Source organism: Myxine glutinosa, chromosome 1 (assembly GCF_964187855.1).
Source record: "Myxine glutinosa chromosome 1, kmMyxGlut1.1, whole genome shotgun sequence".
Taxonomy (NCBI): Eukaryota; Metazoa; Chordata; class Myxini; order Myxiniformes; family Myxinidae; genus Myxine; species Myxine glutinosa.
In genome coordinates, this window is record NC_136261.1 from 289,026,720 (window position 1) to 289,052,560 (window position 25,841).

Sequence of the window (25,841 nt, forward strand, 5' to 3'; positions counted from 1 at the left end):
CAGTCCATCCATACTTTCCGCAATCAACACCAGATCATCTGCATACAACAACTCCCAGGGTAAACCCTCCTTTACGTTCTGAGCCAGCACCTCCATCACAGCTACAAATAGTAGTGGACTTGGTACCGACCCCTGATGCACTCCCACCTTCACCTCAAACTCACCACTGTTCCCGTCCTTCGTCCTTACAGCTGTGCGCGCTCTTTTGTACATTGCCATCACTACTCCACTCCTAAGTTCCTCAATGCCCATGTCAATACTTTGCGTGAAACCCTATCGAATGCTTTCTCCAGATCAACAAACCCAAGAAACAACTTCTTCCTCTTCTCCATGTACTTCTCCTGCAACTGCCTCACAATGAAAAGCACGTCTGTTGTTCCTCTTCCTGGCATAAATCCAAACTGCATTTCGTCGATCTTCACTTTCTTCCTTATCCTCCTCTCCAACACCCTTTCCAATACCTTCATTCCATGCTCCAATAACTTTATCGCTCGGTACGAGCCACACTCCAGAGGGTCACCTTTCCCCTTGTATAGAGGGACGAGCGTACTCAGTTCCCAATCCACTGGAATGCGGCCTTCTTTCACCACCAGATTACAGATCTCTGTCATTCTCTTCACACCCAACTTACATGGCAACTCAAAATAGCTCGCTTGGCACACGACTCAAAATCGGATGTTGCAACATCGCAACTTAAAAGTGGAACCTTGCGGCAACCTATAGCGAATCTTGTTTGCTACTTGATTAAAGGTGTTAGAGTGGAAACTGTGTGTGTGTGTGTGTGTGTGTGTGTGTGTGTGTGTGTGTGTGTGTGTGTGTGTGTGTGTGTGTGTGTGTGTGTGTGTGTGTGTGTGTGTGTGTGTGTGTGTGTGTGTGTGTGTGTGTGTGTGTGTGTGTTTTTTTTTTTTGTTTTTTTGTTTTTTTCCCTTTCTTTGGAAATCCTGGAAGTTTATCCATTTTTGAACTGTTGTATTGTTGGGATCTGGAGGAAAGTATCACAGTTGCAAATATGGTTATAAAATATGAAAGGTTTTGAATATCTTATGATGCTATATTTGTTATTTTACATTTGATCTGAACATATGTTCATGTGAGTGGAAAATTTCAAGATACACCGTGAGCACAAATTTATGATGCTTGAAGTGATAAACTCCTTTTTTAAACCTCTGCACTATTATCTTTGTCCACTCGTGGTTCCAGAAGAGGTGCTAAAATATAGAGATGCCTGTCTTCTCTCCCATTATGTTTCAGTGCCACACGGCGTAAACCCCTTCATGGCCCTCATTCAAGTGAGGCACGCGAGGCATTTTACGAGACTCAGAGAACATCCCGTTACCAAGAGATTGCTCGAAGTGGTGGCTTTTCTCAACCCAAAGTGCGATCGGAGGCGGCATACAGCAGACTTTCGCCTTCAGTGGTTCCAGCAAAATCTTTCCGTTTGTTCCGCAGATCGGTGTCATTTTGCTTTCTGCTATTGCTTGTACTGGTTGGCATTGGGGCTCTGATATACTTCTACTTGCAAATCTAAATCGCATCTGAGCAGAATGGTGCATTATGTGAAAATAGCCTGAATTATTTTTACTATCTCTGTCTGTCACATTTCTATTGGGATTCTCATTTTGTCGGTTTTTTAAGTCGCAATTTCGTCTCGACAGTTTACCACCTTCTCTTTTTATTTCATTGCAACATTTAGTAAGCACCACTCATGATGATCTTCACTTGGAATTTCATCAATATTGTTGAAAGCACTTCATTTTAAGCCACTTTAGCTATGCATTGATTACATGTTATTGCATGAGCAGCTGGCGGTTGGAACACGACTTGGAAAGAGCCAAAATATAAATACCAAAAAACGAATTCCTCAAATAGACATAGCCGGTACATCCTTGAAAATTCAATCTGGGATAGACAGGACTATATCACTCCTTTAAGCTAGAAATGTGATTTGTGGAAGTGATGTGGACAAAGACCAGGTTATGTCAGCTTTTCAGCTTAGCTGAATGACTTAAGAAAATGAGAAACTAACATTACTGCTTTGCTTGCCAGCTAGCCATAGTTTTGAACTCCTCTACATGGATTACATAATTTTGCTTTTCTGCAACTTTGGGCTCTTTTGCTTTAACTTCACCAAGGTTCTTTGTGTAGAAAAACCTGTTGCAGAACATTGCATGCAACTAATGTGCTTATTCTAAGGAAACAATTTTTTTTATTCTATGTGTATGTGTGTCAATTTTGGTTTTTCAACCTCATCCTCATCAACCTTCAACCTCATCTCCATCTCATCTGCTCCATCATTTGAACACCTGGCTTTAAAACTCTCTGGTCGCACGCAGTCAGTCATGGCTGTCGTCTACCGCCCTCCCAAACCACACCCATCATTCCTGTCTGACTTCTCCTACTTTCTGACCCAGCTATGTTCCCTCTCCCCCTCAATCCTCCTCCTTGGTGATTTCAATATCCACATGGACTCCACTGACTCCACAATAACCACTGACTTCACTGATTTACTCACCTGCTTTAACCTCACTCAACATGTCGACTTTCCTACCCATATCCGTGGTCACATTTTGGATCTTGTCTGCTCCACTGGATTAAATTTGCACCATCTCTATGGCTCCGACCTCACCCTCTCTGACCACTTACCAACCATCAACATCCCCGCCCCAACACCAAGGCATTATCGCACAATCAACTTCCGTAAGCTAAACGCTCTTTCACCTACCTCATTCTCATCGACCCTCTCTGAAAAAATGTCCACTTCTCCCTTCATTGACCTCCACACCCCTTCCGACCTCACTGACTACTACAACCACACTCTCTCCTCCTGCCTTGACCAGCTTGCGCCTGTAAAAACCAAAACAGTTTCTTTCACCCATTCTGCTCCCTGGTTTACCCCTGAACTCCACCTGATGAAAACTCGTGCTCGCCAACTTGAAAGACTCCGCAATAAAACGGGTCTCACAGTTCACTCCCAAGCCTACAAGGACCACCTACAACACTACAAAGATGCCCTCTCCCACGCCCGCTCTGCCTACTACTCTCAAATTATCCACTCTGGCTCCGGAAACCCAAAAGCACTCTTCTCGACAATAAACAAACTCCTCCGCCCCCTGAACACCACCACCCAGTCATTCACAGTAGACAACTGCATCTCCTTCCTCTCTTTCTTCCAACGCAAAATTGACAACATCTACAACAGCTTGACCACCGCCGCACCCGCTCCCCCTCCAACCACCTGCCCCCCCCCCCCCCTTGTCCTGCCATCCCCTGTCTCGGTTCTCCCCAATCTCCCCTACTGACCTCTCTGAACTCCTCATAGGAATGAAAACTGCCACCTGCACTCTTGACCCCATCCCCTCCAGCTTTGTCAAAGCCTCCCTCCCTGCTCTCTCTCCACTTATCATTGCAACAATAAACTCCTCCCTGTCTACAGGCATCGTCCCACCTTCCCTCAAAATTGCTGCTGTTACCCCCATTCTAAAAAAACCTGGTCTAAACCCTGACACCCTAAACAACTTCAGACCCATCTCCAACCTACCCTTTCTGTCAAAAGTTTTGGAACTCGCTGTAGCCACTCAACTCAAAAATCATCTCTCTGCCAATAACCTGTATGAAACATTCCAATCCGGATTCCGGTCCAACCACAGTACTGAAACTGCTCTCCTCAAAATCACCAACGACCTTCTCCTCTCCTCTGACGCTGGCAACCTCAACATTCTCGTCCTCCTCGACCTCAGCGCTGCCTTTGACACCATCGATCACACTATCCTCCTCACCCGACTTGAATCCACCTTTGACGTTACCGGCACTGCCCTCTCTTGGATTAAATCATACCTCTCTGACAGATGCCAGTTCATCTCCATCAATAACTGCAAATCCCCCACTGCTCCCCTCCCCCAAGGTGTCCCCCAAGGTTCAGTTCTTGGCCCCCTCCTCTTCATCCTTTACCTGTCCCCGCTCGGTCACTTAATCCGCCGTCATGGTCTCCAATTCCACTGCTTCGCCGATGACATCCAGCTTTTCATCTCCACCAAGTCCGTCTCCACCGACACCCACTCTATCCTGACAAACTGCATCACTGAAATAAAATCCTGGCTTCAAATCAACTTCCTCAAGCTTAACTGTGATAAATCTGAAATAATCATCATTGGCCCAAAAACGCTCACAAAATCCACCCATAACTTTGCCCTCAACATCGACGGTATCCCAGTATCCACCTCCCCTCACATCCGGAATCTTGGCGTCATCTTTGACCAAACCCTTTCCTTCGACAAATACACTAAACAGATCACAAAGTCAGCCTTCTTTCACCTGAAAAACATTGCCCGTCTCCGCTCATCCCTCTCCTCCACGGCTGCAGAAACCCTCATCCACGCCTTCATCACCTCCCGTCTGGACTACTGCAATAGCCTCCTCTATGGTTCACCCTCAAAAATCACCAATAAACTCCAATACATTCAGAACTCCGCTGCCCGTCTACTCACCCATTCCCGGACCCGTGACCACATCACCCCCGTCCTTTACAAGCTTCACTGGCTCCCCATCCCCCAGAGAATCCAGTACAAAATCCTCCTCTTGACATACAAAGCCCTCCATAACCTGGCCCCATCCTACCTGGCTGACCTCCTCTCCAGACACACTCCCACCCGCAACCTCCGCTCTGCTGGTACCAACCTCCTGACCCCCTCCATCCGGACCAAATTCAGATCCTGGGGGGACAGGGCCTTCTCCATCGCTGCTCCCACCCTCTGGAACTCACTACCTCACACCATCAGAGACTCCTCCTCACTCACCACATTCAAAACATCACTAAAGACCCACCTGTTCAACACTGCATTCAACATTCAACCCACAGCATTTAACCCCTGACTATCTCTTCTCCTTCTCCCTCCTTTTGCTTTAAATATTTCCCTATTGATTCTTGTCTTTTTGCAATTGTTGTTTTCATGTATTGTTATGCATTATGTTTGCCACTCTGTCAAAGTGCCTTTGGGCTTCTGGAAAAGCGCTATACAAAATAAATGAATTATTATTATTATTATTATTATGTGAGAATGAGCAGCTATTCGACATTGTCATTTCATTTTTTAACTATTTTATTTGGTAAATATTCCTACCGTTTTTACAGTTAATTGGGTTGTTCTTATAATACCCTTAAATTACCTTTCCATTGGCAAAGCACTTCATTGTCTCTTATTTTGACCATTGGTTGAAAAATAAACCCTTAGACTTTCTCGTTTTGATGCCCAATTAACGTGATTTGTGGGTTGACTAATTACAGTAATTCTTTTGCTTGAGCCATTTTAATGTATATATTTCAGATTGTGCTTTCGTTCTGTGGAGTTTGATGTAAAAAATACTTGGCAGCTAAATCTGAATTATGTACATAATGAAATCGTTTTTTGAAACTGTACAAAGTGCATTGTTTGCAGGTGAGATAAATGGGTTTGTTTCCACGCAAGTTAATGGCAGTTACATAATTTTTAAATTTTTTCAGTAATTACTTTTTTTAATTAAAAACAAAAGCATTTAATTAAAAAAAAAATTAATTCGTAGTTTTTCGATTGTGATTTGGCTGAATGTCCTTGCATCGTGATTGTTGAATTAAAATTATGTAACAAGCAGATTAGCTATCATTTAGTTTTACATAAAATATCACTGGTATAATAAAAGTGTTACTGCAATAATTGATGTCGCAACTTTTTCATGTTGCATCAAAAGTAAGATTATTTGAGATACCACTCCAAAAAAAATCTTTAAATTGAGTTATTTCAGAATTTCTTTGTATGATTGCTTTTGATCATCGTTTTATACAAAATCTTAAACATCAGGGTAGACATTGTTGAAAACCTTTGCCATTTGTATCCATTGTCTTCACATATTATTAACTTTTCCATATTAAATACAATCTGTTTGTACAACATAAGTGATCGTCGTTATATATGTACCGTATACTAGTTTTTCTGTCCTCAATGAGGCCCAATGTGTTCATTTTTCATAGACCGTGTTGATTAGGAAATGTTCGTTGCAGTTTTCCAAATACTTAGAGCTTATGCATTCATATCCTGTTTTAAAATAATTGCAGAGACAGTTAGAAAGGATAAAATTTATTAGATGCTCCTTAATCTTTATTTTTAACTACTCCGATTTTTATAGCAGCTCGTGAAGCTACACCTTTGTGTGCTTATGGCCTATTACTGCCAGTGGCAATAAAGAAAGACCAGTTTTCAAAAGGTAGGATTTTAAAATTGTGTTTTCTTACTTCTCAGGTACATTTTTCTTTGTCAGCTTTTGATAGTCACCCTTGCTGGAATGAAGCAAGAGATATAACGGCCACAGCTTTACAAGGCTCATATTGTCACATCTTCCTTTTCTTTTCTAAATACGGTATTACAGAAAAAATAAAAAAAATTCCACATATCGAATGAAATGCCTTCCCTTACTTTTTATTTTATATTTTTGCTTTTTGTATTTAAAATGACTGCCATATCTGTCAATGAAAGAACTTCCTAATCACCCCTAAACATAACCGGTTCATTGCATTCCAACTTGAGATGCTTCGAATGGCTGACAGTGAATTAAGTGAAAATGAAACATGTAGGGTAAAATTTCAGTGCCACTAAAATAGTTTATAATAATAATAATATTATCAACCTATTGGTATCTTGTGGCATTTTAAAATGTAATGCTAATTACATCATTACTTCCTGTAAGTGCAACAGTTGATTTTCAGGGATGAATTGAGATTGAAGAATGTTTAGTTTACCTGAAACACTACTGATACACATCTCTTTCACCGCTGGCCATTATACTAATGCTTTTTAATCATTTGTTTATTGGGAAAGAAGAAAACAATGATTGCAGCAACAAGTTAGTCCAGTAGAATTATAGAGGACTGTTGTCTGAGATTGCCAAAATCTCATGATTGCGTGGAAGCGCAATAATACATCTGTCTCTGATTGAGTAAATATGTGTGTGAGTGTTTGACCTTCGACCTTGATCGTCAACAGCAATGTAGATTTATTTGAGACGAAGCACATCGTCATCAGAGACGAACAACGTAGTCTAATCGTGGGACATCCACCATCCCTGCTCTTCTTTGGGGTAGATGGCGGGGCATTCTTCCATAACCAATTCATCAACGTGAGCAATGCCCTCCTCATTTGAACTTATGAGCTGTCAACATTGCCCTTGCATCGAGTTTCACTTCCTCTTGGACATGTCATGAAAATGTGCAGACCAATGACAGATTTGTTTTTTCAAAGACTTTGTTTCTTTAAATTCTACAACTATTCAACGATTTCATTGTTTAGACATTATGTAATGTTGTAATGTGTATGTACCGCTCCATATTCACCATGTGAATATTTTGTAAGCATTTATTTGAGCTTCACCACTCAACCACTCATGCTCGAATGTGCATTCACACTCTCAAACAGCACAATTAATCTCCTAACATAGAAGAAAGGGATAACTGTTTTTGTTTGCATGTATTGATGTACATAGCCTACTCCATATACGTAGTAATGTAACATTGTCCTAAGAGTTTGTCACATTTTTCTATTGCAATATATTAACTATTTGTGTCTCACGGCATGCCATCGGGTAAACATGGGGAAATGTATTATCAGTCCTTAAAGCACATTTGACATTTTTCGGTTGGTGATAAGATTATTTTTTTCTGGAAACATGGCATGATCCAAGGTGTAAAGTTAACTTTTCATTGACTATTTTTCAGGTTGCAGTTGTAGTTGGTTTTGCAGTTTAATACTTTTTTAGAGCACTTTGGTAGATAGGTATTTGATAATTAGGTTCCATTTGTCATATATATTATATTGTCCATGTAAGCTTTTCATTTGTTGTATTTGAAATGTTTTTACAATTACTACTTGCTTTACCAATACCATAGACTTTCGTTAAAATGTGGTCTTTACACAAATGTCGATAAACAACACAAAATATGTTTTTGTAATAATCTCCAAATTAATCAAATATGTCATTGTAAAAAGAGACGTGGCGATTTTGCAATCATGTTGAAGACTTATTGGAATTTTTTATTTATTTATTTTTGTTTGTTTTTTTTGCTTCATACTTTTTTGTTTGTTGTTAAAACCATCCCAACTTTATTTTCCATTTTTACTTTTATTATAAAGGTCACAAAGAAACTCATGCATGCATTGAATGCAGGACAAAGACAGATTGCAATGACAAGAAAAAAGAATGCCTTGCACATCCATATGAACAATAAGGACACTAGAGGGGGCATCTCCACTGCATTGCCATTGCATTCATGCTGAGGCATTTAAAATGCTATTTTGTTTTTAGCGTTTATCTCTTCCGGAGTTCAGCTGTTCTTGTGGAAGTGTTTTTAATCTAAAGTGATATACCAACCAAGCTTTGCATCATTGTAATTCCTGGACAGTAAATGTCATCGTCATCATAATACCTGCAAGCAAACAACTTACGGAAACCTACAAGCTACAGTCCCCCTTTGAGGCCTGCAAACAGTGTGTATCTGTCCTTCGATAAGTCTGTTAGCAACTTGGTCAAGTCTGTCACCAGTAGATATTCCCCTTCTGTACTTTCACTTCTAAAGGATTAAAGTCATGATACACACTCCTTTTGAAAAACTGAGCATCTTAATACTGTTTTAAACAGAAAGCTAAAGTGCCCAAACTCTCCTTTTCCTTATACGCCCCACTCCAACCCCTCCCGCACACACACACCCCTCCTCCTTTCTCCCATCATGGATTGCTTCCTGTAGCACATGGACTTCTCTCCAACTCAGGTTAAGAAGATCATCTTCGAGTCTGGCTTGACATCTCTGCAACTGGATCCAATGATATTAGTGCTACAATATGCAGAATATGTGCATCAGCCCTATCCTCTTTCCTTGCTCTGCTGCAGCTCAATCTCGGATGGTCGCCTGCCTTCATCTTTGAAAGTTGCCAACCTCATGACTTTTCACAAAAAGGGTTCCATATCGGTTCCATTCAACTGCAGATCAGTCTTCTTTCCATCACAAGCAAGGTGATGGCAGGCGAATGACAGAATATTGGAATTTTGGAATATTGGAAGAATATTGGAATGACCGTTCTGCTTCCCTAGAAAATCTGTTATATTTTTGCTAATGACTACCCTTGGCAGAACAGTGCAATGCAACAAATCTCTGAGAGTTATTCAGCCACTTGGAACATGGCTGTTAACACAGGAAGGTCCCAAGCTCTTGCAGTCCCTCTCCATAAGGATCAGCTGTCAAATTCCCCACTTTGGTTCTATGAACAATCCCTGGAGGTAGAGTCACTAGAACTCTTAGGCCTGATCAACTGTAGACCAAATCTCCAAAGTCAAATGGTATTCTTGCTCAACACAGTCTGGTTGGTGGACTATTGGGTTTTGTTGCCTCACTTCTGGCCAACTCTACCTGCCCCTTCACCTCCATCCACCCAAGCCTCTGCTTACTCTCCTCCCTCCCCTACATCCACAGGTAGCACACATTCTTCCAGAATCCATACCTTTTACCCTCCATGAATATAAGCTGGACACATCTATATTTCTTCATTCCAGTTTTCTTTCGTCTGTGAACCTGCTGCCTTCGGTCATTTAACTCCTCCATGATCTGAGACTTCTGTGTTACTAACAAAACAATTTTTTGAAAAACCAAATTGGAGGCATTGAAATCCAAAATTATACCCTCAAAATCTCGTCATTGCTATATCATTTATGCTTATGGACATGTATGCACCTGGCCAAACTAAAGTTACACCTGTGTGAAGTCATGTGTAGGAAAGCACATTATGCCATTTGCACTTAAGACAATGTGCATAACACACATCTTTCAGCCTAACCTACAGATGGACAAAGCAAATGTGTGGAAATGATGAACTGTCGGACATGAGACAAATATTGTTTGGAATTTGAACCCAGCATCACAGCATCGATGCAATTGCTCAGATGGGAACACCAAATGGGACAACCCGAAGTAAAAGTATTGGTGAATCATAAATGTGGAGTAAAATATGAACTTTGCAGAATGTCTTGTAAAGATGTTGATGCTAAAAGCATACGACATCCATTAACAATGCTTAACATCAGAATTCTTATTTTGATATCCTTTTCACCTCATTGAAAAAGGATGCAGGGAGTCAAACCTTAGGAATGCGTTGATTAGAGGCTGCTATATTTTTTGGAATGGCTAACTTGATGTTTAGTTTTTGATACCACGAGTGAGTGCAGGTTTGTGAGATGCACCACCGAATAAATGGTGACTTTAGAATGCCGAATCTTAAAATAACAAGTCCAATGCCTCTGGAATAGAATCCCAGAATATTCAAAGTCGGGATTGGTTGGGAGTGTGCTTCTACCAGTTTTATCCAGCATATCACATCAGGGAAATTTTAAGGATAATCGCTTTTGGGAAGTGTTGCAGTCTTTATCGTTGTGCAACTTGATTGATTTTCGCCTTCTGGAAAATGCATTTTGTTGAATATTGAACCACAAGTTAATTTTTTTTAACTTTCGTCTTTATAACCTGTTGTTTGCTTACATTATGCACTTGTTTTTTTTGTTTTTTTAAATCTGAATATTGTTTTGTTACACGTGTCTAATTTGTTCTTGGTTGTTTCCTTTCCAATATGTTTCGCATTCTTACTGACCAACATGCAGTCGTATAACTGTGTTGGTGTAAGTGATATATATATTTTATTTTTTTTAACTTCCTGCTGTGCTTGTAAAGTTTTATCCTTAGAGTGCCTTCCTTATGTATACCTCCAAAATGTTAGGGACTGTTTTGGTGACATGATCAATGTAGTTTCGATATATAAATAAAAAGCAGCAACAAAACATTTTTTTATAAACAAATTCTGTGCATAACAGGAAATTGGGAAACTCACGTTAAGGCACATTGTTATGATCACTCCAACAAATTGAAACTCATTTCTAATAATGTTTGACATATGTAACAGTGCTTACTAATGTGGTGTTTTGTGTGTGTTTTTTGTTTTTTTGTATGATGCAGCGCTTACAACCCATTATTTTGAAATCATGTTGAAATAAAGTGGATAAAAAAACTCGTTCATTAGTGACCCAGATGTTTCATTTTACTTTGGTTGGAATATTTCCACTTTTTGGGGAAAATTTGTGTCAAGCTGAAATTTACTGGTTTGTTTTGGTCAAAGCAATGAAGAGTTTAACATCTGAAATGACCAAAATTCCTGGATTTTGCCGATTATCATGGTTTATACAGTCTTTGAACGCCCTGGAAATTGAGCATTTTCCAATACTGGAAAGTCCTGGAAAACTCATCAAAGTCCTTGAAACTCCTGAAAAATCAAAAAAATTGCATAAATATATTATTATTATTTAATTGCACAATTGCACCAAAAGGGTTTATCCTGGTGGCATGCATAAATTATGCAAATGTTTACAGAAACTCCCGATTTATCAGGAAGTAGTTACATAGTTATCATGATCATGATCTACCAGTTTTATCCAGCATATCATGATCTACCAGGATCATGATCTACTAGGAGATCTCGCGAGATCACGGCGAGGTCACGTCTTTTCGAAGCTGTTCCATGCGCTCACGCTCTCGAAGCTAAGTGATCTTTCACAATCGTGTTTTTGTCGAGACTGTATCTATCTTTCGGTGTGTGTACCTATAGCGTATCTTTTGGAAAATTTTCGGTGCTAATTTTTCGTACATGTATACACAATCGTCGGGTAATGCGTATCGAGTATTCTGCGGCCTAGTACTCGTAGGCTTAGACTACCATACCGTCTCCGACCTTGTGGTTTTGTTTTTCTCTCAGCGATTCGTCGAAAGCGCTGAAATTATTTTCGTTCTCTGTTTCGTCCCAGTCGTTCACCCCGTACCTCCTTGTTTAATATCTCTACTCACAAAAAAAAAAAAAACCCCCCAAAAAAATATTTCCTTCCCAGGTCTTATTCGTTTATTTGTTGTTCTTTTTGTTCGTTCGTTCTTCGTTCGCGATCACGCGGTTAGAAATGTATAATCTCTCCCCTGAACAACTATTTTCTCTCATATATTATAACGCCCTTTTCTTCTTTTCCTACAAAAGGATGCTTTCGTCTTGCTCACCAAATCTATTCATTCCAAAATATATATATATAATACCATCTCTTACAGTTCCTCCTTTCTACATTCCCTAAACTATCCAGAACTCCACCCCTCCTCCAGTGTCCTCAAACGTATTTTTGACTCGAAGGTCTCAAACTCATTTTGCAAAAAATGTTCGTTTCCCATGAATCGTACACTTTTCAAAATCCAATCTCACCCCTCCCCTCCAAATCCTCCCCATCACCCATCCTTTTCAAATCTCCCCCCTTGCCCCTTCCCTCCCCTCCCTCCTAAACTGCCCCCACACCCCTCCCCTCCGAGACTCTCCCTCGCTCCTCCCCTCCTAGACTCCCCTCTCACCCCTCCTCCTCAAAGCATCCTCCCTGCTTCTTCCCCCTTCCAACTTTCACCTTCATCTCCCCCAACCTTCTGCCTCGCTCTTCAGCCTCCTCAAATAACACCTCACTGTGCCTCACCCAATCTCCATCAAACCTTTTGTCTGCCCCATTCTTCCCTTTCTCCAAGCTATTCTGAAATCTCTGACACACCTTCAACAGCTCTCCCTACCTCTTCCTCCTCTTCCACATCTTACCCTACCCCTCCCCCCCCCCCCCTGTTCTGGACCCGATGCTCCCCCTTCCTCTTCATTAACGGTATGGACCTCAAACATTCGGGGCCTTCGCTCAAACTTGACTGACCTCTCCATACAGGTTGCTTCTGACAAACCAGATGTGAACTGCTTAACAGAAACTTTCCTCCTTCATGATGTCTCTGATGCCTTGGTATCTCTCCCAGGTTACTCCCTCCTCCGGTATGATAGACCTGAGCCTCGTCCTGGAGGTGGGGTTGCTATCTTTATAAAAAACTCTCTTCCTCACTCGCCCTCCACTGCCCTCTCTCCACCTCACCCCCAGGAATACCTTTGGCTACGGCTTCCCCTTCGCTCCCACCTTTTGTTCATATGTGTGTTGTACCGTCCACCAAACAGCGATGACTCCATCTACATCTCACTGTCTGATAATATGGACCAACTTCTATCTACCCATCCCAACTCTCTCTTCCTCATATGTGGTGATTTCAATTGTCACCATGCCAGTTGGCTGGGTGTGGGTACCTCTCTCACCAGCCATGGCTCTTCAGCAAAGGACTTCTGCGACTCACTGGGACTGACACAATCTGTCAATTTCCCGACCCGGATCTCAGTCAACGGAGCATCTTCTCTTCTGGATTTGGTTATGACAAACTTCCCTGAAAATGTCTGCTGCTCTTCTTCTGCTCCAATCGGCTCATCTGATCATGTGCTTGTCAAAGTGGACATCTCTCTGACCATTCTCAGAGAGCCTCCTCAGCGTCGACGAGTCTGGCATTTCACTCAGGCCAACTGGCACAGTCTTCAAGCAGCCATCAATCATCTGGACTGGTCTCCCATCTCTACCGCCTCTGACATCAACTCGTCCTGGGAATTCTTTCAAAGTAAATTGCTCTCTCTCATGCACAGATTTATCCCATCTCGTCTTCAGTTGTCATACCCTTCCTCCCGTCCATGGTACACGGAATCTTGTGGTGAGGCTGTTGCCCTGAAACAACTTGCTTTCGTCTCCTGGAAAGCAAATCCAACGGAAGGAAATCTCATTTCCTTTCACAAAGCCCGAAACAAGTGTGTGCCCACCCTCAGGAGAGCCAGGAAACAATATCTCACCGTTCTCAAGACCGAACTCTCTTATCTGTCTCCCTCTTCCAAATCCTGGTGGCGTCTGGTCAAATCTGTTTCTGGTGTTTGTTCCCCCTCCATCCCCTCCCTCACCTCAAACGGCTTAACGGCTGACTCCGCACGTGAAAAAGCTGAATGCCTCAACTCTGTGTTTGCCTCTAAATCTTGTGTCCCAAACCCATCCCTCTCTGTACCCAGTCGTACCCAGCTGCTCCTGGACTCTGTGTCCTTTCCTCCTGACAAGGTGGAAAAGTTTCTGTCAACCCTCGACTCTGATTCTGCAACTGGACCTGACGGCATCAGCCCACGGGTCCTAAAATCATGTTCTTCTGCTCTTTCACTCCCTCTTTCTATTCTCTTCACCCTCTCCTTTGCTCAAGGTCATCTGCCATCTGCTTGGAAATCAGCCAACATCACCGCTTTGCACAAAAAAGGTGCAAAATACAGATCCCAGCAACTACAGACCAATCAGCCTTCTCCCAATTATCAGGAAAGTCTTGGAAGCCATCATTGCTTCAGATATTAAATCTTTCCTCTTCTCCAATGGCTTGATCTCTGATCATCAATTTGGTTTCAGACCTGGTCACTCTACTCTGGACATGCTGGTTCTGCTTTCTCAACAATGGATGGAGGTCCTCAACGCCAAACAGGAAATTAGAGCTGTCTCCCTTGACATTTCACGTGCCTTCGATATGGTCTGGCACCCTGCTCTGCTCACCAAACTCTCCTCCTTTGGTATCCATGGAAATCTCCACGCATGGCTGGCGGACTTCCTCTCTGGTCGTAGTCAACGTGTGGCCCTGAATGGGTTTCTCTCATCTCCTCTTCCTATTCAGGCTGGAGTTCCCCAAGGTAGTGTTCTGGGCCCTGTGCTTTTTCTGGTCTTCATCAATGATCTCTCTGACTCTCTTGAAAGTCCTCTCTATCTCTTTGCTGAAGACTCTACTCTCTGTCGCTCCATTCCTCATCCCTCAGATCGGCAGTCTGCAGCCTCCTCACTCTCTGCAGACCTGGACAAAATCACAGACTGGTCAAACAAGTGGAACATGTCTTTCAATCCTGACAAATCTCACACTCTTACAATGTCTCTCTGAAAGGACCGACTGGACAACCCTCCCATCTACTTTCTCAACAATCCTCTCCAAGAAGTTCTGTCGCTCAAGCTTTTGGGTCTCACTATCTGCCATGATCTTTCTTGGGAAAACCACATTTCCAAGCTGGCCTCCAAAGCCAGTCGCCGACTGGGCATCCTCCGTCGTGCGAAGTCCTTCCTTGACACACCTGAGCTCCTCACCACATACAAGGCTTTCATCCGCAGCTCAATGGAATACTGTTCCCCTCTCTGGGCTGGTGCACCTGCCTCACACCTTGCTCGGCTTCACGCTGTTGAGGCCAAAGCTTTCAGAATCATTGGAATCTCCTGCGATGTAGTCAACTCCGAGGGCCTTTCACTCACTCACCGCAGACAGGTAGGTGGTCTTTCTGTCTTCTACCGACTCCTCTCCGTGCTTTACTCCCCCAGCTCTCTCTGTGCTCTTTCCCCCCAATATTCCTTCACGTCGCACAAGATCTGCCTGCAACCCTCTTATGGTTAAACTGCCAAAGTCATGGCTCTCTGCTCACCTTCACTCTTTCAATTCCCCTTTTCTCCCGCCTCTGGAACAAACTCCCCCACTCCCTTCAATCCCACTCCTCCCTCCAGGTCTTTAAAACAGCTGTTCACCACCATCTCTTATCTTCCCCCATCGAAAACCTTGATCTTTTCTACCCCCGGTAATTCACCCCAGAGTCCTTGCAGTGTTCATATGTTTTATTCCTCTCCCACCTCCCACCTCCCCCCAAGTCCTCCCGATGTCCCTGCTCTCAAATGTTGTGTTTGTGTCCTTCCCCCTCTCTCCTCATCTTGTCTGCCGCTCCCCTTGTTTTTTGTGTGTGTTTGTGTGTGTGTGTGTTTTTTGTGTGTCGGTTTGTCTTTTTGTGTGATTAATGTTAGCTCTTTCACGAGCCTCGATCTTGTATACAAAATAAATATATATATAGCATGTGCACTGTTAATTGTAAAGGGAAAGTAAGATAATTAGAAGAATGTGAAAGCTTTACAATTGTAATTCCACATAGCTGAATCACATCAACGACTGGCATTGGCCCATGGAGGAGTCCATTCACAAAGCCAAAATAGGGTCTGTGAGAGGACATTTTAACTTCGGAATATTGGGGAAAGTGCACTGAGGAGTCACGCGAGAGACACCAAAGAATGGTGTCACATGTGATTGCAAATGACCGGTCCAACTCCTATATTATGGAATTTTTTTTGGCTCGAAGACAAAGGTATTTATTTATACCCAAGTTGTATTTTGTTTATATTTACTGTCTGTCTTCCCAAATATAATCCAAACATTTATCTATATTGAACGGAGTCCTCCCAGGACCCAAAGTATCCACCCTCCGCTTCGGTAAGGGATCACAGTTCTTGGACCAAGCTGTTCAACTTTTTCAGAGTTGTTCTGAGACCTCTTAGACCTTTGAAGACCCTTTAAGTCCCCCAAAACCACAAAAGTCCATAAAGATCCAGTGGACCCAAAATAACCTTAAGACTCTTTAGACCCCAAGATTCTGAAGACTCCCAAGACCCTTAAGACCACTTTTACCTTGACGACCCTTCCAATACTTTAGACACCTTGAGATCCCTTGACCCTTCCAACCTCTTATACCCTTTAAACCTTTGCATGCCTTAACCTTTCGACACCTTAGACCTTAACGCCATTTAGACCCCTTACTCCTGTTATGTGCTCCTCCCCAAACCCCGGTCACGGTGTACCTCCGAGCCCCGAAAGGAGTCACGGCAGAAAGATGTGTTATTATGTGTGTCAATGACCAATGGTGAAACCCCACCAACCGATTGTTACCAAAAAACAAGTATTGTATTAATGTCACACAATAATAACAGCACAAGTACAATATACTTTCAATTGCACAACCAAAATACCCAAAAATTCCTATGATGGCACCATCAGTTTCTTACTCAATAACTCACTGTGCTCCAAGTGAGCGAAAAGAACATTCCCCAAAGTCTCTGTCGCGGCACCAAGCCAAAGTCGATCCACGCTCCGGTGATCGCAACAAAACGGTCGTATCGAGACCAGAATCCAGGTCGGCTGACAGTCAACGCTGCCAAAGAGGCGCGAAGGTGCACCCAAAAGGTGACTGGGAAATCACACCTTCGGATATGAATGTTCAACGGCTCCCAAACGGAGAACCGCAAATTCCCACTCAAAATCCACGTTACACACGCAAACCAGGCTAACGGCTGGGTGCGGTGAAATGGCTGGAGCGAGGTGAAAAGGCGGGTGGGCCCGCAATGGAGGCGTACGTGCTCTCCAACAACGATTCTCTTCGGAATCGACCGCAAAACCCGTCACGCAGGTTTATCTGTCAGTGATAACCACTCTGTCGCAGGAATCCCTTTCCCGGGAAAACCAAAGTTCGCTCGTGACCCACGTTCGCCAGCGTCTTCTCGAGACCTCAAAGCAGCTCGGCTTTTTCTTCCCGACCTCTCTTGCTCTGCTTTTCGCTTCCTCCTCTTCTTCTGGTTACCCCCGATCCGGTTTCCGGTTTCTTTTAAAACACTAATTTTTCAGCTTTTGAAAACAGTCATCTCCATTTCACTTAAACGATAACAATAATAGTACATGGAACCAAAAATGCTTACAGTGGATGAAAACCACTGACGAATCCATAACACTCCTTTCAGACCGATTAGACAGCTTGACCCTTGACCATTTAGAGCTTTTTTATTTATTTATTTATTTTTGGTATACAAGATCGACGCTCGTGTAAGAGCTAACATTAATGACAAAAAAACAACAAAAAAAACAGACACATAAGATGAAATAAAGGGAGCGGAAGACAAGATTGGGAGAGAGGGAAGCACACAAGTACAACATTTGAGAGCAGGGACATCGGGAGATCTGTGGGAGGGAGAGGGCTTGGTGGGAAGGGGTGAGGGAGGGGGGGGGGGGGGGTAGGAGAGGTTAAAAAAAACACATGGACACTGTTCGGACTTCCACAAAAGTAGTCCCCCAAGTCAGTATTTCAAAAAAGTAGATCTGGGGTGAATTAACGGGGTAGAAAAGATCAAGGTTTTGGATGGGGGAAGATAAGAGATGGTGGTGAACAGCTGTTTTAAAGACCTGGAGGGAGGAGGGAGAGGATTGGAGAGTGAGGGAGTTTGTTCCAGAGGCGGGAGAAAAGAGGAATGAAAGAGTGAAGGTGAATAGAGAGTCTTGATTTTGGCAGTTTAACCAGAAGAGGGTTGCAGGCAGATCTTGTGCGACCTGTAGGAATATTTGGGGGACAGCACAGACAGAGCTGTGGGAGCAAGGCCGGAGAGGAGTCTGTAGAAGACAGAAAGACCACCAAACCTGCCTGCGGTGAGTGAGTGAAAGGCCCTCGGGGTTAGCTTCATCGCGGGAGATTCCAATGATTCTGAAAGCTTTGGTTTCAACAGTGTGAAGCCGAGCGAGCTAGGTGTGAGGCAGGAGCACCAGCCCAGAGGGGAGAACAGTATTCCATTGAGCTGCGGATGAAAGCTTTGTATGTGGTGAGGACCTCAGGTGTGCCAAGGAAGGACTTCGCACGACGAAGGATGCCCAGTCGGTGACTTGTTTTGGAGGCCAGCTTGGAAATGGGGTTTTCCCAGGAAAGATCATGGCAGATAGTGAGACCCAAAAGCTTTGAGTGACAGAACTTCTTGGAGAGGATTGTTGAGAAAGTAGATGGGGGGGGGGGGGGGGGGGTTCCAGTCGGTCTTTTCGGAGAGACAAAGTAAGAGTGAGATTTGTCAGGATTGAAAGACGTGTTCCACTTATTTGACCAGTCTGTGATTTTGTCCAGTTCTGCAGAGAGTGAGGAGGCTGCAGACTGCTGATCTGACGGATGAGGTATGCAGCGGCAGAGAGTGGAGTCACAAACCATTGTTGTTGACCATTGTTGGAGTAGTAAGTAGTAAATTGTACCGCAATTACTGCTATGGCAGCCAAGGCAAGGCAGGAAGTCTTGTGGCCGCCCTGTTAACTATGGATCAGCTCGAGGGGGGAACAAGTCTGACTAGAGACCAGCTACTTATTATGGAAGATCATGAGGATTGATTGGAAAAAGAGTTCACTCGAACGGATGATGTTTATTTCAGGTCATATTTGGTCGAAGTTTTTCTTTTTCTTTTCAGGTTTCTTAATTTGACTCGTAATTTTTCCACAAGGAGTTGATGTGTCCGACAGTCTGCCCCTGGAAGAGTTGGCAAATTACACAGCACTTCTCAATCTTCTATTGATTACAAAGTCTTCCATCGGTTGAAGTCCATGTGTACAGTTTGTGCTTGGGTTGTTGGTTGAACCATGTATTTGCAATTACGAGAACAATCTCCACATACAAGTCCCATACCCTCTTCCTCCCCTCATCCCAGCTCATGGCTCAATTTGGATACAAAGTCCATGCTTTCCTGCAATCCGTGGTGCTCCTGTTTCTCCAATTTGTGCATTCCAACTCCCATAATAATTAAAGCATCTCCTTTAGAAACCTGTTCCAGCAGTTCTGTAACTTTGTCTAAACTCCTCTACATTTTATTCATCTGCCGCAGACTTTGCATATATCTGAATGATGGTCAATATTCACTGGATGTCCTTTCAACCTCTTAAGTTATCATTGTCTGGGTTGTATCCCATTACTGACTCTGCCATCTTATTTCAAATCACTGCCACTCCATTTATTTTACAGGTTTTATGACCAGAAACGAAGGCTTTGTAATGGTCAGATTGAAACTGGCCCAAACCAGTCCATCCAAGGTCACTTATCCCCAAATTTTCAGTTCTTGACATCTCCATCTCTCTCTTTATTACATCTAACATTCCCTGCCCATTAACCTTACATTTAATGTCCTAATTTTGTGAACGCTTGAGAAGCTCAAAGTTCGACTTTCAGTTCTGGTGACCTCAGCATTTGGATTTCCTTATGGGGTTGATCCATCCCGTCATAATGGCCAGTCCTACTCATTAAAACAATTTGTTGTTCTCCAGTAGCCATTTTGGTGCTTTCAAACCTAGGGGTGGGGAGGCTCATCATCCAGCACCATATCTTTATTGTACACCGCTCCTTTCCTATGCCATCTCCAGGCATTGCAAATCGTCATTGCTGGGCACCGAAGGGGGCTCGGCAGTGACGCACGCTGAAAGAGAGTACTCGGTTTTCACTCTGGTTGTTGTACACCGCTCCTTTCCTATGCCATCTCCAGGCATTGCAAATCGTCATTGCCGGGCACCGAAGGGGGCTCGGCAGTGACGCACGCTGAAAGAGAGTACTCAGTTTTCACTCTGGTTTCTTGTTTGTTTGTTGTACACCGCACCTTTCCTATGCCATCTCCAGGCATTGCAAATCGTCATTGCCGGGCACCAAAGGGGGCTCGGCAGTGACGCACGCTGAAAGAGAGTACTCAGTTTTCACTCTGGTTTCTTGCTTTCTTTCTTGTTTTCTTTCTTGTTTGTTTGTCCGGGCGATATCTCAGCCATCCTTTGAGCTAGGAAGCTGAAATTTCGGCACAATAGTGAGCAAGTCCTTTGTCAAAACCGTATTTTTTGTTTTTTGATTAATCAATTAATTGAGGAGTTATTTAATTATTAGCGATTAATTAAGTACTTATTTAATTAATTAAATTTCCTTTCTCTTCTGACCATCAACTCAGGCACCTTTTGAGTTAGGAAGCTGATATTTGGACATGCCAATGACCAGGTGATTTGGCTGCAAAGGCTACTTTTTGATTTATTAATTAATCAATCAATTAATCGATTAATTATTTAATTATTTGATTAATGACTAAAAAAAATTTTTTTTTTAAGTTACAGATTCTGATGAAATGGTGGTGGTTTATGCATTCTTTGACCGAATTGATTAATAATTTAATTTTTTAATGATTACTATCTATTTATTTATTTATTTTTTAATTATTTGATTAATGAGAAAAAATTATTTTTTAAAGTTGCAGATTCTGATGAAATGGTGGTGGTTTATTTGTTCTCTGACCGAATTAATTAATAATTTAATTTTTTTATGATTATTATTTATTTATTTTCATTATTAATCATTTATTTATCTTCTTTCTCATTTGGCCAATATCTCAGGCACCTTTTGAGCTGGGAAGCTAATATTTGGACATGAGTGACCAAGTGATGTGGCTATCAAGGATATTTTTGATTTATTGATTAATCAATTATTAATTAATCAATTAATCAATTAATCGATTAATTATTTGATTTATGACCAAAATTTATTTATTTTCCCCCAGTTACAGATTCTGATGAAATGGTGGTGGTTTATGTGTTCTGTGACCGAATTGATTGATAATGCAATTTTTTAATGATTATTATTTATTTATTTTCATTATTAATCATTTATTTATTTTCTTTCTCATTTGGCCAATATCTCAGGCACCTTTTGAGCTGGGAAGCTAATATTTGGACATGACAGTGACCAAGTGATGTGGGTATCAAGGATATTTTTGATTTATTGATTAATCATTTAATCGATTAATTATTTATTGGTGAATCAATTAATTATTAAATTTTTTATTAATGACTTATTTAATTAAATTTCTAAAAGATACATCTTCGGATGAAGCACGAGTGGTTTAGTTATGCTATTAGCCAATTGATTAAGAAAATAATTTGTGATAATCTTTTATTGATTTTAATTCTACAATTAATCAATCAATTAGCGTACACCTCTCCCTCCCAATGCAGCCTCTATGAGGGGCACTGCGGTATTGCCGGGTGCCTTAGGCACCCCGGCAATGCCGCGCTGTAGGATATTTAATTATTTGGCATGGGGGCGGTGTACTTTGAATGTATGTGTACTTGTCTTGTTTTCTTGTTGTACACCGCTCCTTTCCTATGCCATCTCCAGGCATTGCAAATCGTCATTGCTGGGCACCAAATGGGGCTCGGCAGTGACGCACGCTGAAAGAGAGTACTCAGTTTTCACTCTGGTTTCTTGTTGTACACCGCTCCTTTCCTATGCCATCTCCAGGCATTGCAAATCGTCATTGCCGGGCACCAAAGGGGGCTCGGCAGTGACGCACGCTGAAAGAGAGTACTCAGTTTTCACTCTGGTTTCTTGTTTGTTTTCTTGGTTGTCCGGGCGATATCTCAGCCATCCTTTGAGCTAGGAAGCTGAAATTTCGGCACAGTAGTGAGCAAGTCCTTTGTCAAATACGGTATTTTTTGTTTTTTGAATAATCAATTAATTGAGGAGTTATTTAATTATTAGCGTTTAATTAAGTACTTATTTAATTAATTAAATTTCATTTCTCTTCTGACCATTATTAACTCAGGCACCTTTTGAGTTAGGAAGCTGATATTTGGACATGCCAATGACCAGGTGATTTGGCTGCAAAGGATATTTTTGATTTATTAATTAATCAATTAATCGATTAATTATTTAATTATTCGATTAATGACCAAAAAAATTTTTTTTTTAAAGTTACAGATTCTGATGAAATAGTGGTAGTTTATGTGTTCTCTGACCAAATTGATTAATAATTTAATTTTTTTATGATTATTATTTATTTATTTTCATTATTAATCATTTATTTATTTTCTTTCTCATTTGGCCAATATCTCAGGCACCTTTTGAGCTGGGAAGCTAATATTTGGACATGAGTGACCAAGTGATGTGGCTATCAAGGATATTTTTGATTTATTGATTAATCATTTCATCTATTAAGTATTTATTGATTAATCGATTAATTATTTATTGAGTAATCAATTAATTATTTAATTTTTTATAAATGACTTCTTTAATTAAATTTCTAAAAGATACATCTTCGGATGAAGCACTACTGGTTTAGTTATGCGATTAGCCAATTGATTATGAAAATATTTTGTGATAATCTTTTATTGATTTTAATTATACAATTAATCAATCAATTAGTGTACACCTCTCCCTCCCAATGGAGCCTCAATGAGCTGCACTGCGGTATTGCCGGGTGCCAGAGGCGCCCCGGCAATGCCGCGCTGCAGCATATTTAATTATTTGGCATGGGGCGGTGTACTTTGAATGTATGTGTACTTGTGAAAATATTTTGTGATAATCTTTTATTGATTTTAATTATACAATTAATCAATCAATTAGTGTACACCTCTCCCTCCCAATGCAGCCTCAATGAGCTGCACTGCGGTATTGCCGGGCGCCGGAGGCGCCCCGGCAATGCCGCGCTGCAGCATATTTAATTATTTGGCATGGGGCGGTGTACTTTGAATGTATGTGTACTTGTTGTACACCGCTCCTTTCCTATGCCATCTCCAGGCATTGCAAATCGTCATTGCCGGGCACCAAAGGGGGCTCGGCAGTGACGCACGCTGAAAGAGAGTACTCAGTTTTCACTCTGGTTTCTTGTTTGTTTTCTTGTTTTCTTGTTTGTTTGTTTTCTTTCTTGGTTGTCCGGACGATATCTCAGCCATCCTTTGAGCTAGGAAGCTGAAATTTCGGCACAGTAGTGAGCAAGTCCTTTGTCAAATACGGTATTTTTTGTTTTTTGAATAATCAATTAATTGAGGAGTTATTTAATTATTAGCGTTTAATTAAGTACTTATTTAATTAATTAAATTTCATTTATCTTCTGACCATTATTAACTCAGGCACCTTTTGAGTTAGGAAGCTGATATTTGGACATGCCAATGACCAGGTGATTTGGCTGCAAAGGATATTTTTTGATTTATTAATTAATCAATTAATCGATTAATTATTTAATTATTCGATTAATGACAAAAAAAATTTTTTTTTTTAAGTTACAGATTCTGATGAAATAGTGGTAGTTTATGTGTTCTCTGACCAAATTGATTAATAATTTAATTTTTTTATGATTATTATTTATTTATTTTCATTATTAATCATTTATTTATTTTCTTTCTCATTTGGCCAATATCTCAGGCACCTTTTGAGCTGGGAAGCTAATATTTGGACATGAGTGACCAAGTGATGTGGCTATCAAGGATATTTTTGATTTATTGATTAATCATTTCATCTATTAAGTATTTATTGATTAATCGATTAATTATTTATTGAGTAATCAATTAATTATTTAATTTTTTATAAATGACTTATTTAATTAAATTTCTAAAAGATACATCTTCGGATGAAGCACTACTGGTTTAGTTATGCGATTAGCCAATTGATTATGAAAATATTTTGTGATAATCTTTTATTGATTTTAATTATACAATTAATCAATCAATTAGTGTACACCTCTCCCTCCCAATGCAGCCTCAATGAGCTGCACTGCGGTATTGCCGGGCGCCGGAGGCGCCCCGGCAATGCCGCGCTGCAGCATATTTAATTATTTGGCATGGGGCGGTGTACTTTGAATGTATGTGTACTTGTTTGTTTTCTTTCTTGGTTGTCCGGACGATATCTCAGCCATCCTTTGAGCTAGGAAGCTGAAATTTCGGCACAGTAGTGAGCAAGTCCTTTGTCAAATACGGTATTTTTTGTTTTTTGAATAATCAATTAATTGAGGAGTTATTTAATTATTAGCGTTTAATTAAGTACTTATTTAATTAATTAAATTTCATTTATCTTCTGACCATTATTAACTCAGGCACCTTTTGAGTTAGGAAGCTGATATTTGGACATGCCAATGACCAGGTGATTTGGCTGCAAAGGATATTTTTGATTTATTAATTAATCAATTAATCGATTAATTATTTAATTATTCGATTAATGACAAAAAAAATTTTTTTTTTTAAGTTACAGATTCTGATGAAATAGTGGTAGTTTATGTGTTCTCTGACCAAATTGATTAATAATTTAATTTTTTTATGATTATTATTTATTTATTTTCATTATTAATCATTTATTTATTTTCTTTCTCATTTGGCCAATATCTCAGGCACCTTTTGAGCTGGGAAGCTAATATTTGGACATGAGTGACCAAGTGATGTGGCTATCAAGGATATTTTTGATTTATTGATTAATCATTTCATCTATTAAGTATTTATTGATTAATCGATTAATTATTTATTGAGTAATCAATTAATTATTTAATTTTTTATAAATGACTTATTTAATTAAATTTCTAAAAGATACATCTTCGGATGAAGCACTACTGGTTTAGTTATGCGATTAGCCAATTGATTATGAAAATATTTTGTGATAATCTTTTATTGATTTTAATTATACAATTAATCAATCAATTAGTGTACACCTCTCCCTCCCAATGCAGCCTCAATGAGCTGCACTGCGGTATTGCCGGGCGCCGGAGGCGCCCCGGCAATGCCGCGCTGCAGCATATTTAATTATTTGGCATGGGGCGGTGTACTTTGAATGTATGTGTACTTGTTGTACACCGCTCCTTTCCTATGCCACCTCCAGGCATTGCAAATCGTCATTGCCGGGCACCGAAGGGGGCTCGGCAGTGACGCACGCTGAAAGAGAGTACTCAGTTTTCACTCTGGTTTCTTGTTTGTTTTCTTGTTTGTTTTCTTGGTTGTCCGGACGATATCTCAGCCATCCTTTGAGCTAGGAAGCTGAAATTTCGGCACAGTAGTGAGCAAGTCCTTTGTCAAATACGGTATTTTTTGTTTTTTGAATAATCAATTAATTGAGGAGTTATTTAATTATTAGCGTTTAATTAAGTACTTATTTAATTAATTAAATTTCATTTATCTTCTGACCATTATTAACTCAGGCACCTTTTGAGTTAGGAAGCTGATATTTGGACATGCCAATGACCAGGTGATTTGGCTGCAAAGGATATTTTTGATTTATTAATTAATCAATTAATCGATTAATTATTTAATTATTCGATTAATGACAAAAAAAATTTTTTTTTTTAAGTTACAGATTCTGATGAAATAGTGGTAGTTTATGTGTTCTCTGACCAAATTGATTAATAATTTAATTTTTTTATGATTATTATTTATTTATTTTCATTATTAATCATTTATTTATTTTCTTTCTCATTTGGCCAATATCTCAGGCACCTTTTGAGCTGGGAAGCTAATATTT

The 25,841-nt window shown here is 40.8% G+C and overlaps 1 protein-coding gene across 1 annotated transcript in view; it reads left to right on the forward strand.

Annotated features, from left to right (window-relative positions):
* Nucleotides 1-1,799, forward strand: part of TMPO (thymopoietin) — a 69,401-nt gene extending 67,602 nt beyond the window's left edge. Inside the window, exon 6 of the mRNA XM_078767283.1 lies at nucleotides 1,252-1,799. Coding sequence (XP_078623409.1) covers nucleotides 1,252-1,528 — 277 coding nt within the window. The 3' untranslated portion in view covers nucleotides 1,529-1,799. The remainder of the gene's footprint in view (nucleotides 1-1,251) is intronic.
* Nucleotides 1,800-25,841: the final 24,042 nt, after the last annotated feature.